Source organism: Amphiprion ocellaris, chromosome 7 (genome assembly GCF_022539595.1).
Source record: "Amphiprion ocellaris isolate individual 3 ecotype Okinawa chromosome 7, ASM2253959v1, whole genome shotgun sequence".
Lineage (NCBI taxonomy): Eukaryota > Metazoa > Chordata > Actinopteri > Pomacentridae > Amphiprion > Amphiprion ocellaris.
Genome location: NC_072772.1, coordinates 29,580,461 through 29,593,858, shown reverse-complemented (window position 1 = coordinate 29,593,858; position 13,398 = coordinate 29,580,461). Strand labels below are relative to the sequence as shown.

Sequence of the window (13,398 nt, the reverse complement as noted above, 5' to 3'; positions counted from 1 at the left end):
ATACTTTACCTCACTCTCCCACAACGCTGCGCAGGCAAACTCCTTCCAAAAACAAGGTCATGTTCTCGCTGTGAGCTTTAAAAATCCAACTACGTAGTGCGGATCGTGTATTTCGCAGCTCTTCATTGCAGTCTCTCTTTTAATAGACATTTACTGTCTTGCTTGAAATACTGACACTTCAAGTTCAGTCACATCACTGTACAGAAAGTAACAAAGTTGTAAAGAACTAACTAACAAGGACATCATTACTCTCAGAGGCGCTTCGAGTGTGCACTGTGGTGTGACAAGAGGAAAGCCGGTGTCTGAAGATTTTTTAAAAATGAGCAGTGACATGACATATGAGAACTAAAAAGGATACTTTCCTGGAACTTCTACACCCACCCGGTAGCCCTGGAAGCTCTTATTGGGGTGGAAGTTGAAGATAAAGACCACATTTGCCCTGTCAAACACAATGACCTTGTCCTCTTCATGCTTGGCACTGACATAGGCCTGCGGGGAGAAAAGAGGGAGAAAAGAAAAGCTAATAAAATACTTCTTCATGAATAGTCATTACCTTTCTCATCTCGGATTTAGGGAGTTATAATGGGGGCGCAATATATCAGCGGACGACACATTTCCAAACAGACTGAGAAACATTCGCACATCAAATTACAGGTGGCACTCATCAGCGGAAGGCAGCGGCCCAGGATAGTGTGAGGCCGACACTGTCAGCTTTAGACAGCTGCACATGATAAAGCCGCCACTCTCCTGTGGAGCGAGCTACTGTTAACGTGTCATTAGCTGAGATTATCAATGTCACCCAACCCCCTATTTTTAGTGCCATGTTCCCCAAGCCAATTTCAGGGCAGCATATTCACGGCTGAACGAGAAGATAAGCACCCCTGCAACCGGACCAGCAGAGAGGATGGAGGTTAAGAAATGAGCTGACAGTCTGGAGTCTTTTACCAAGTCCATTTCTGCACAAGAACTCCACAAATCTGAAGTAATGCCAAGTTCCTCTGGCCGGCAGTGACTGCAGATTTAACCTGCATCCATTAAGTTCAAAGAAGCATATACAGTCAATGTCCATTTTTGCTTGTAAATAATAAATAAATAAATGTAAATGCAATCAAATAACTTGGTTGCTATCATAAATTTTTTCTGATTATATTCAGAATCTGCTGATGCGTGTCAGAAAAAAAAAAACCCAAATGAGAATCTAAAACTTTTCAATTGTGCAGCAAGAAAAATGCCTTCTTAAGATGCAAACATATGGCTGCCTGATGTGAAAGAAATGTATTCTTGTTTGATATTAGCCCTGAGTCTGTAAAGTTTCTGTTTCTGTCAGTGTCTGCAGCATCACACTGACCTCAAACAGTTCTGAGGAAAACTTTGCCAGGCAATGAGTGGAGGGTAAATCCCTATTTGTGAAGTCAGCACTCTGAAAGAGAATATTTTTGCAAAACCACTGTTGGAATCCAATATTTCGACAAACTGCAATCCCCCACTCTGCTCCTTTTCTTCACTGGAACTTACACTAAATCAGCTGCAGGTGCACCCAACACAGTTTGCTGAAAGAAAAAAATGGATTTAAACGTTGGTGTTGCTGTGGGCAAAAAATTGAAAATACATGTGAAGATGTAACCAGCTGCTGGAAAAGAAGGCACAAATAATGATTTGACTTCTCCTCTAGGGTTTGCTTAAGGAAAGTTATGTGACTGAATCAAATGATGGCCACTGGAACACCGACAGTTTTACATAAGAAATAATATCTTTACTTCTGAATTTAAGCTATTATTGCCACTAATGCTACAGTGGTACACCTGAAGTGGTGCGATCTCCACAATAACAGGAGCTTCAGTTCATGTCCATAGTCTGGCCTTTTGAAGCTCATAGCTGTACATGTTCAAAGAAAAATGCCCAAATCACACTTTAAGCCAAGTCCCCACATGTTTCTTTCTTTGCTTAGATCATTTACACCTGAGACAACAAGGAGAACATCCGACAGATCATCTTCGGCTTCTCGTTTTCACTGAAAACGTCCTTGGATCCTCCCACCACAGTGAAGTATTGAACTATCTGAGCTACAGAATATTCCTACTAAGCACAATTACCTTGGCAATGCCATTGATGAGCTCAGCAGAGGATTCAGACTCATCTGGTTGTTAGAGCAGAATCTCTGAACAGTCTTTGCTGCTATCAGTGAGTGATGTATTACAAAGTACTTCTGTGATATTGTATCAGTCTGTGAATGAGAATTTTTTTTTTGTCTTTAGCTGCTTCTGTGAACAGGGATTGGAACACAGGGTCAGCTACAGAAACCACTGGAACTCATTTATTATCTCTTGCTATAGTCTGGTCCACAGACCACTTAACTAATATCTTAAGTGTATGTTCAAGGTCCAATGTTGTGCCCATTTTCAGCATTAATTTGAGTTTCAAATCATCCCAGAATATTTTTTAGCTCAAAAAAACTCCACAAAAATGGTTCATTTCACCATGAATGTGTAACTCTTGTTTATAATCATCTTCTAAATGGGCTGTATAATTATCTGAGCTTTAAGTACAGCTGACCAGCTGCTGTCCATGCCCCCTTCAGGAAGAAGACTCTCTCTGTGTCAGCGATTGACAGCACAAAAAGCAGATGATCACACAAGAGCAGACAGACATGAATGAGTGTATGAGAACAGGGCTTTCTATTGCTTCTTACTTTTTTCCTGAGCACTTATTTGTATGCAACTACAGCCGAACACACAGCTGGTCTTAAGACTCTATCGTGTTATTTGTGTTGTGGATTTACTGCAATAATTTACACATTAAGGATCTAAACCCAGCAAAAATGATATAAAACACAGTTTTACCTGAGATTAATACATAATATGGCTAACACCCTACAGTATTAGTAATAATGGAGTTTGACCTAACTAAATTAATACAACAACTGAGACCCTTAGGTACTACTGATTATGGCGCTTATCCTAACTAATGTAAATACAAGGCTGCAAGACCCTGCAGTATTAATAACTATGGAGATTAACCTGAAGAATGTAGAACTTAAGTTTTGACCTGAAAAAAAAATACAAGAAAACCCCACAAATTCAAGAGGTCCTTGAGTCTATTTTAAGTAACATCAGATTTTTAAAAAAATCTTCATTATAATTTATGTGTATTGTTTTGTGCTTTTGTTCAGTTCCGTTCCTTAGACGCTGGGAGTGCAAGAAGAATCTTGTGTTCACTTACACATTTGGTGTGTTTTGCTCATGACTGCAACATTTAAAGCTAGTAGAAGCAGCTCTAGCAACTGAATAAACTTGTCTCGTCAGTTTCAGTGTTAGAAACTGGAAGAAAAGTCTTACTGGCTCACGAAGCTGGAAAGCTACATTGTTGCATAGCTTTAATTTACACCTTCAAGCTTTCAAGGCATACAAAATGCCATAAAATTAATTTTCATCATATGGGAACTTTAAGTCTTGCATTATTGCTATTTATTTTCTCGTGTCTACCTTGATGTCACCTGTTTAAAGATAATGTCTGCGTGTAGTATGTTCTATAACAGATAACTGATTGATTAAATCCCATGTATTATTATATATGTATATAATAATATGCATGTATGTATATTATGCATCCAGATATAATACTGAGCTAAAATCTTTGGCATCACTTGGACTAACGTACACTGACAGAATGAGAATAGCAGTCTTACATCAGATGGGTGTATATGATAAAATGGAGTCAGGGTTGGACGGTACAATATCATTTTTGAGGCGCTGTGAGTGCTCTGATGTAACATCTGTTTCATTCATATTTTCAAAAAAGCAATAAAAAAAGAAAACACGCTTTGGCTATAGTGCATTTGTTCTAACTTAACTAAATAAACTGCTACGTGATGCTATCTGACAGTATATTTACTGTCATTTTAGCGCATATTCCAATTGGTAGGTTTGTAGACATACATATTAACAGCAGACAGACTGCCGTCGCTCTCCTAATCAGTCAATCTCCTGTCAGTAGATGCGTCTCACAGTGACATCTAGAAAATGAGCGTTTTGGACAGATGGAATTTTACCATGTTTCTGTCACAAACGTCAACTTTTGTCTAGGACAGTCTAAAACTTTACAGCATCTAGGAGCCATTAGGAGAACTTACAGACCCACAGAGAGGAAAAGTGTTGATTCGACTCTTTAAATTTAATTTCCTTAAGATGAGTTTTTTGTTGTTTTTTTTTATTTCAAGACAACAACCTTTCAATATTTCAGGATAATTTGAAAACGTGTTAGGCTTTCTTCCTTAGTGATCTCAACATAAATGTATCTCAGCAACAATCTGTCAAAACTGCTCTGATAAGAACAGATTAATCATTCGGCAGCTTAACATATTTACAGGATGTTATCCCGTAAGTGATCATAAAACAAAATGCCCTAATTTGGTTTTACACTCTCCAACAAACTCTCACTGTCAGAAGACTCAGTAAAAAGATGATGGATCCCAGCTGCCTGTAATTGTATAATCTTACAGAATTTGTTTTACACATGATTTGATGTTATACTTCAAGAAAGAACTGGATGATGTCTTAAGCATACACTGTAGGGTTCATCTTCTATATATTTTCACTGTAAAAGCACAGAAGCAGCTAAGAAAACCAGCATCCTGTGTATAGCAGGTCAGCACCGGTGCCAAATGTATTCATCTTTCCTGCCAGTAGCATCCTTTGGGATCAGCTTTCCCTCCCGTTTCCCCAAAAGGCAACGCAGGAATCAGCCAGGCTATGTTTTTCCCTTTGCCTTACCTCCAAAGCTCTGTCTCATCTAGTACTACACGGCGAAGGAGCCTCCAGTAAGTCAGAACACACATTTGACTGGTAGACCAATGTGCAGAGATTATCCCTGTAAACAAGGCATGTGTCTAATTATGCTCTCTGATATTTTTCCCACTCTGCTGCATTTGTCTGTCAAGGAGAAATACTCAGGTCAGAGTGTAACATAACAAGGTGAAGCAGCTTTAATCTGAGGACTGATTCCCAGGGATGTGAGGGTGGGCATTTTTGAATCAATTACACACCCTCACTTCTAATCCCTGTCAATTTAGCCACACTCTCCATTTGCATTATCCCATTACTTTGCGACCAGCCCCTCAAGAGAAAAACATTTTTTTTCCTCCCAATTCCTCTCCTTCAATTGCAGACAAAGACAGAAGCCGAAGGAATAGAGTGAAATCTATTACAGTTCGACTTGACAGCAGCCAGAGAAACAAGACATTTCCAGAATGGAAACGGGAAAACTGTACAGGTGTGTTAAGATGGTGGCCTAAGAATGCATTTATTCCGGCTGAACAACTGGCTCAGAAAGGAGTTATTAAATATTCTGTGTTGTGATTAAAAACAGTGCAGTGATTTTTTTTGTCATTGAGAGTTTTTGCACAAAGCCTACTGTACAGGGTGTGTGTGATGTCCTTACAGGTGGAGCTGCCAGCCAGCCATACTTGTCTTCGGTGCGGTTCATGTCCCGGTCAAAGGCATAGAGCTGACAGTAGCGGAGGTGATCCATATCCACCAGGTTAAACTGCCGACGGGCATAGTGGTAACTCTGATTGTTGCCCTCTCTGGGGAAATCCAGCCACTCAGGATGGCCAAACTCATTTCCTGCAACACAGAGAGTGTTATTAAAGAATGTACATAATGAAGGGGAAGGCGCACAGTCTGTGAATTAGCATATCGTGCCGGGCTAAATAAAATTTTTTTCTTTTCAGGTTTTTGTGCAATTTTTAACAAGACCAGAAAAAGACAGAGATCAAACAGTCCAGAGTCAGCGTCTGTCTGCGACCTTTTTATAGCCCCAGCAGAGGTTAATACTTTCCATATTAAAACAGAGCCACAGTGCTCTTGCAACATTTTCACCAACCACGCTGTGCCAACCTTCGTTTCACCCAAGAACCTGCCCTTTCATAAAAAAAAAAAAAAAAACACACAAAAAAAAAACCACAAGTTGCTGTGCAAATAAATCCCATGGCTTTCATTTGAGTTTCACTTCTTCACCAAACGTATGCAAAATTAATTCACTGGAATATTATAATAATTTATGTATTCTTTCTCCATAACAAAGACCAAACGTCAAGTCAGTGCTAGTCATCGGGAGATCTCTCTTCATCTCACTGTTGATTAATTCACATTTATGAAAACACTATCTAAATTTCTGTATTATTCCGCCACCGCACAACCTCCGGTTTGTTCGTTTTCCTTAACATCTTTTAATTAAGCAGGAAAGCAAGCTACCACCAAGTATAAAAACTTCATGGATGAAGAGTTACATAGTCTACACAGTCCCTAGAACTGAATGCATTCTGTAGAAGAAGAACAGCCCTGATGCTACTATCCTGTCACGCCAGGAGATGAGATAATGAATCCGTCATCGGATGTCATGACAACATCATAAAACAACAGCTGGGATAATTGAATTCCCGGCAGAGAAAGAAACACAGACAAGAGACAGAGGGAGACGGTACCAAAGCTAAATAAATAAATAAAAATAAACAAATAAAAAAAAGAAAAAGTCTGAGTGATGGGACGGAGTGGAACGGACGGCGACTGACAGCACATACTAATGAAATACATTATGTAGGTGTTAAAGAAGTAGCAACAATAAGACATGGACTGCCAACAGAACGAGCCCACTGCAGCACTTGCCAAGGAGTTAGGGCAGTGAAGACATACAGAGAGAGAGAGAGAGAGAGATACGAAGAGAAAGAGACAGAGAGAGAGAGAGAAAGAGCCTTTTTGTGACATCTGCATGAATAACAAGCCTCCCACACAACTGAACTTGAAATGTTAAGGAGAGAATTACACCTCAACACTGGCAGTCAAAGGCAGACTTTCTTTCCTGCACTGCACCAAGAGGAATGTCTACTCTACTTTATTGTGTAACTGAAAGTTTTGTAATAATATTTCACATTTCAGCCTGAGCACAAGATCCATACTGTTATTTAGCTACAATTTGGTAAAAAAAATAAATAAAAAGGCCAAACATTGGACGTTGCATTAGTGTGAATACTCAAAAGTTCACATTGTTTGTGCCACGTTCTAGTCTATGCTATCTATCGATATGGCTGAATATTCCTAAAAATCTAACTGTGAATACTAATACTAATAATGTTTAATCTACTGAATAAGGTATTTAGGCAGAGAAAAGTGAAACGTGGCGTCAGTGTTCCCTTAAAATAGTGATAGGTTGAATTGTTTTGGTGGAACATTTACATGCAGGTAGGCGAGCACTGTCATCAAAATGGATAATTCACCGAAAACAAATACCGGGCTGCCTTACCACACTATCCAAATCCTCTGCAAAACCTGCAGTTTTCAGTGTGGTAGGCTGCTGCCTGGAGGTTATTGTTGCTTCCTGTAGTTACGTTGATTTTGAAAACAGCAGCAGGGAGATAGTGGAAGGAGAGGAGAAAGTAGTGAGAAACGAGCAGCCACTGGTCGGCTAATACTCGCATCCTACACCCGGCATGTCAGTCTACCCGGAGGGCTCAAGAAATTTAGGATTCTGTGAAGGCATTAAGACAGGAGGTCAAGGCCACCATCTTGGACATCATCCCCAAGTTGTTTTTTATACATATATGCCTTTGCAAGACACCTGAGCGGTTTCACCTCCATGTTCCAGCTCCTGTAGGCTGTGTCATAGCCTCGGCCACAGGTGGCAACGGATCTGTCTGTTAGGTATGAACCGCCCTCAAGCGAAAAGACAAAGAAGTTCTCCTGAGTGTTCCGCTGCCACTGGGGAACCTGTCGAAAATGTCAATCTTCCCAATGACCCGACGTCTCCATAGCCGCAAGGAAGAAAGAGTCGTCCTCCACTGTCCAAATGGTCATTCCTCTCTGCCTAACCGTCACACCACTGTACTATTCAATACAAACACAAGGGAACTACTTAGTAGTGTGTACTGAATTAAAAGGCTGGTAGTGATACGATGCACTGTTAGATCCTAGCTACCCCTGGACTGTCCCTTTGGAGCAAATCTGTGGTATGCTGAAATATAGAAACAGCACTGTGATGGACAACCTCACATAGTGGAGGAAATTGTTGCAGGCCGGTGGTGCAACAGGCCAGTCTGAGCTGTGTGTTGCATATCAGGGGGTTGGAGGTTTAATATGCGACAGTTTTACAGTACTGATAGACTATATGTGCTGTACGACCTCTACATTTCGGCCAGGGCAGCCGCACCCACTTCCTGGCTGATTTATTACAGTCAATCAGAATTTAATGCAGACTCTGGGCTCTTCTTGAAAATACAGTACGTGTCTGGTGACAACTTAACCTCCTCTGGCATGTTTTTGATGAGGAGTTGCATCAGTGCAATCCACATAAGTGCAGACTCAAAGCGGTGAATAAGCTCATTCAAGCATTTTCAAATGTGAAAAATGCAAAGAATTGGGGGGAAACCAGTGGATAAGCCTGGACATAGGGCTCCAATTGCATTCAGAGAAGTAGAATTACGTTAAGAAAACTATATACTGTTTACACTGTTATTCCACTTGAAAAGGCAACTAAGGAGGAGAGGATTGTGATGAATGAAGGATGTCAAGGACATGCCACATTTTGACAACTTCCCTTGAAGAAAGAAAACATGTTTTTTTTATTGATCTAAGGCAGTCACAGTAATGTTAGTATTCTCTGGGTTCGGGTAGCTTTCACGTAATATCAAGACATGTAAAATAGCATAAAAGAAAACTCTCAAACGTGGTGCTAGAGGCTCCTCCCTTTAAGTAGCACCTAAAGGATAAACCCCATGATTACCTCAGGAGGGACTCAGTCTGCAGAGAAAAAAATCTCTGCATTCAGATAATCTTTCACTGTCAACCATCAATATGTGATGTTCGATAATTTATTATTTTGGTGTATCCGCACTCAGCTGTCAACATCCACAGTACTTTCTGAGTTCCTACATTTCCCAGAATGACTTTCAATACGCCCAAGGGAAATGGGCTCTCTGAGTTGCACTATGTTGCATACGCTCCGAGTAGGTGGTGGGAGTGAGAGCAATCACAGAGGCATTGTACATCTTTCTGGTGAAGAAAAAGAGAGAAATGGATCAGCGCAGTGGCATGCAATGCTCAGTTCAGACTGCAAAAAAAGCCATCAAAAAGACTGTTGTTACTTCACATACCACTGACAACACATCCATGAGGACGCCAGCTACAAATCCATTACACAGGTATTAAACCGTGTGCTGTGCATAGGAAGGCTGAGTTTATTCAGTTGAGTCACAATTCAAACCAAGTTTGGAGTATGTAGTGCATTCAACTTGCAAAAAAAGAATAAAAGAATATGCATTATCGAGGATTCTCAATAAAACATGACAGCCCTGCAGGCCAGGGTGGAGACGTTGGCGTGTTTGCACCTTTGCAGCCCACTTCTTAATGTGAGCTTTTCAGCCATGCTAGCGGCATGAGTGTAAGGACGGCAATGCTGTTTGGTCAGTCAGTTTACTATGCTGAAATATATCAACAACTATTGCACGAATTGCTACAAAAACCCCCATGAAGGCTTGTTCAAAAAGTCATGGTCTCTGGAGGATAAAGCCTGCTGATATCAGTCATTCCTTTCACATTTTTCTCCTTCAGAGAAATATCTCAATAACTACTGGATGCACTGCAATGAAATGTGGCAAATACCTGTAAACCTCAGCTGCACTCGCAGTGACTTAACACAGTCCCACAAAGTGCAGATGTACCAAAACCCCCTGGAAAGGTTTAATGTGGGTCCATGTAGCTGAAAACTAAAGAAAACTATTTTACTCGTGATGATCATGGTAACAATTCCCTCAAACATTCTGCACAACAAAACGGCTCATTTCTGTCTCACTTCTGTCATTATTTAAGACAAATGAAGTCAAGCTACAGGCTGGAGTGTTGCTTATGATCAGCTGTTATTCTTTGTCTAAGCTCTGAGGGGAAAACAGTAAAGATTTCAAATGCCAGAGTCACAGTGTCACTGTGTGTCGGTCACTGAAGAAATTCTATTTTGATACCGAAGGCCCCGCAGGCCCATGTAGCGCTCATGATGCAGAACAGGTCACTGTTGAATGAATGAGTGGCCTGTCAGTTCATGTGACTGCATGTTTACAGCTTTTGGTTTGTTTGCAATAAGTCAGTGTGAACCCTAAATGGAGTAGAACCAAAACGGAAACAGTGCATCATTTTATATTTCTTCGGGTTAGATGGAAGGAACTGAACTGAAGGTGAGAACACAGTTGGCAAAATAACAAGCATCTATAGAAGCGGTTACTTCGTCCTGCACTTGAAATATTTCAGAATGATGTGACTTCATCTACCGGCCTACATTTGACCTGCTTGGATGCTGCAAGAACACCACACCACAACAAAAATCTCCCTAGAAATGCGAAACATTTCGCTAACATTCACTTCACACTATGAAAATGCTCCAGTGTATACTTTTCCATTAATGAGCGAACTGCATTAAATGGTTTCTTATCCATTTTCTGTCTGGCAGAGTGTGGGCCATATGGAGGCAGAGAGGGCACGTTCATACACCAACACACACAAATACACATGGATGCACAAAAACATGAAGGTTAGAGGGGAAAAAAAACATGATCTGAATGCTAATCTTTGTATAAGACAGCAAGCCGAGATACAGGCCACTGCTTTGATATAAGCTCTTAAAAGAACTCCACTTCATTAACGGTATAAGAGCGCTGGCCTCTTTTGCCTATTTACTTTCAGTTTTCCAGTGTTATTATTATTTTATAAAGCCTGGCGGAGATGATTGGTTTCCTGCAGGAACTGATTCAGTATCCCGTGGAAGCCTTTGACTCTTCTTTTGATTTCAGCTTTAAAGAAACACATTGGACACACCTCCATTAGGTAATCATTTCCCTCTCCTCTCGGATAACACGGCAATGTTCTTCCCATATGCCTGCATTAATCACCATGATAATCACCTTCCTCTGCCTCCTCGCAGCTGAAATAAACCAGATAGCATGCTCTGTTTAAGAATGAAATATGATGGATCTCACCCTAATATACAGATGAATAAAATCATCATAATATATCAGGGGCGCTGTTATCTGACAGAAAATACTGTGCTGAGTTTTTGTTTACAATCACTAATGGATAATTTCCAGCTTTTTACAACTTCTGACATCAATTAAGTCAGACAGGGGCACCAAACACATGTAAAAAAAACGAGCCAGCTGTTCAGCCAGATTATCAAAAGTGCTTTTTTTTGGAAGTAAGTTGCACAGGAAACTATGTGCATACACAACAGCAGCTAGTATAATACTGCAGGTTTAAGTTTACCCAGAAAGTTTACATAGAAGTGTTTGACTAAGAATTTTATTGTCTGCTGTGTGTTTTCTCCTCCAAACAAGTTTGGCTTACCTGGGGGTTTGTTTAGAACCTGTATGATTGGACCGCTCATGTTTTTTTTTTTTTTTTTTTTTTTAAGCGATGCTGTTGCTGTGATCTCAAAAATAAACCTTACTACTGATAAGACGGATGACCAAAACCCCAGATTGTTGATCCTTTAAGGGGAAAAACACTTTTTAGCCATGCTCGATTAACTCCAATACGAGAGTGGAGACGGAAATATAAGATGGAAGGCAGAGTAAATACTATGCTAGCATGCTTTAGTTGGCATTTAGTTCAAATCACCAGCCTCATAGATCCACTAGGATGGTGGCAAAGCAGTATGTAAATGATATAGAAAAAAAACCTGACATTAAAATATATTCATAAAATAAGGAAAAAATTGGTTCTTTTCAGCAGCTCCACGAAGATTTCGCACCAGTACCAAAGGGTGGAAAAATCCCAAAAAGCTTCTTGGATAACGTTGATGATTAAATTCATGGTAGATCCAATAACGATACGATTAATGGGGGGTAACTATGTTTACAAAAGGTTATGTCAGACAGCTTTTCAGATGGCACGTCCCATTACTCCTCTACACAGCCCTGCATCAGATAAGGGCCTGACTGTGACACAGTCCCCTCAGTAATTAGCAGCACAAGAAGGAGCCAAGGATCAATGTGTTTTCCATTGGAGGGATTCTGGCAAAGGAAGATCAATGAGGGAATCAGAAGGGATAGGAAGGCGAGAGTCACAGAAGGTTTTCAACGCAGTGTAAAAAAAAAACAAAACGACCAAAAGCTGTAGACATGATGCAATGATTATTTGCACTTACTGGATTGATTTCTTGCTACCGTGTTAATGTACATTCCCACTCCCAGTTTGCACATTAAATAAGCATTAGTGGTTCAACAGCAGAGGTGGGATTGGCACATTCGCCCAAAACCACAGGCCTGAAAGCACAGCAAGCTCTCAGTGGGCTTATGTATTTGAAATGTATGAGGAGGAAGCACCGGTTTTCAATTCATTGTCCAAGGCTGCAGTATAATAGCGGCCTGTTGCACCGTAGCTCTCCATGAATGCAAAGTGCTGGGAGAAGTTTTTAGCTCAATAATTTAGACTGTAAATCTGCAAGGTTATCTTAAGTCTCTGTGAGCCCTGAAAGTCAGGAAGTGCGAGCACTTCCATTTTGTCCCTGCTGATATAATGATAAAACCACTGAGGCGTTTCATTACTGCCACGCCACTTGGAGCTTTAATGTCATTGACGCTCCAACATCCTTTACAGTATCCGTCTCTCGGCACCTCAAATGCGGATGCTCCCTTTGTCCTCTTGCTGTGTGGTGTTTGCTATTGGTCATGAGTAAATAAATGGGTTTTTCTAGGCTAGGCACTTCAAATTGATTTGCTTGCTCAAACAATTTGCTCTCGCTCAGTACTGGCTAAATGACTCTGCCATCATTGATCCATTGACACGGCATGTCATCTCAGATTTACTTGATTTTCCTTTCTTGAGCATTTCCCTAATGCTCATCTAATGGCCTGAACTTTGGAAAGTTCTCACTGTGTGAACTTCAGTGTGGTGTGTCTTTGCAGATTTTCTGAAACTTTTTCTTTTCCTTCAGTTCTCGGATTTCGTGTTCTTCCCAAAAACTTTCATCCATTATTTCTGTTATCACAACATGATAGCTTCATTATTTTAGTCAGTCAGACAGCAGTTCTCAGAAGAGAACAGTATTCGTCTCTCTGTTTCCTTGATACTGGTCTTCTTTTCATATCTCTTCAAACCACTCAGCATTAGTTGACAGAATGGAGTGCATTAAAGTTTGAATTGTGCTTATTTATCTCAGTAATTCTACAAACTCTGAATTAAGGAAATGGAACATAATTAGCTAAAATATTTTTGAAGAGGTACATTTTATTTTACTTTATTTGGTTTCTTTTTCCTGTATTTTCTCCAAATCTATGAGAGAAAATGTATACAGAAGTAAAAATATGTAAAAGGATTCTGATTAAATCACATATTTAATCAATGACAGGCCTTCTAGATCCTC

General features: G+C 40.2%; 1 protein-coding gene across 1 annotated transcript in view; it reads right to left on the bottom strand.

Annotated features, from left to right (window-relative positions):
* Positions 1–13,398, bottom strand: part of gbe1b (glucan (1,4-alpha-), branching enzyme 1b) — a 76,137-nt gene that overhangs the window by 20,373 nt on the left and 42,366 nt on the right. Inside the window, exons 13-14 of the mRNA XM_055012182.1 lie at positions 5,437–5,621; positions 359–489 (exon numbers count right to left, since the gene is read on the bottom strand). Coding sequence (XP_054868157.1) covers positions 359–489; positions 5,437–5,621 — 316 coding nt within the window. The remainder of the gene's footprint in view (positions 1–358; positions 490–5,436; positions 5,622–13,398) is intronic.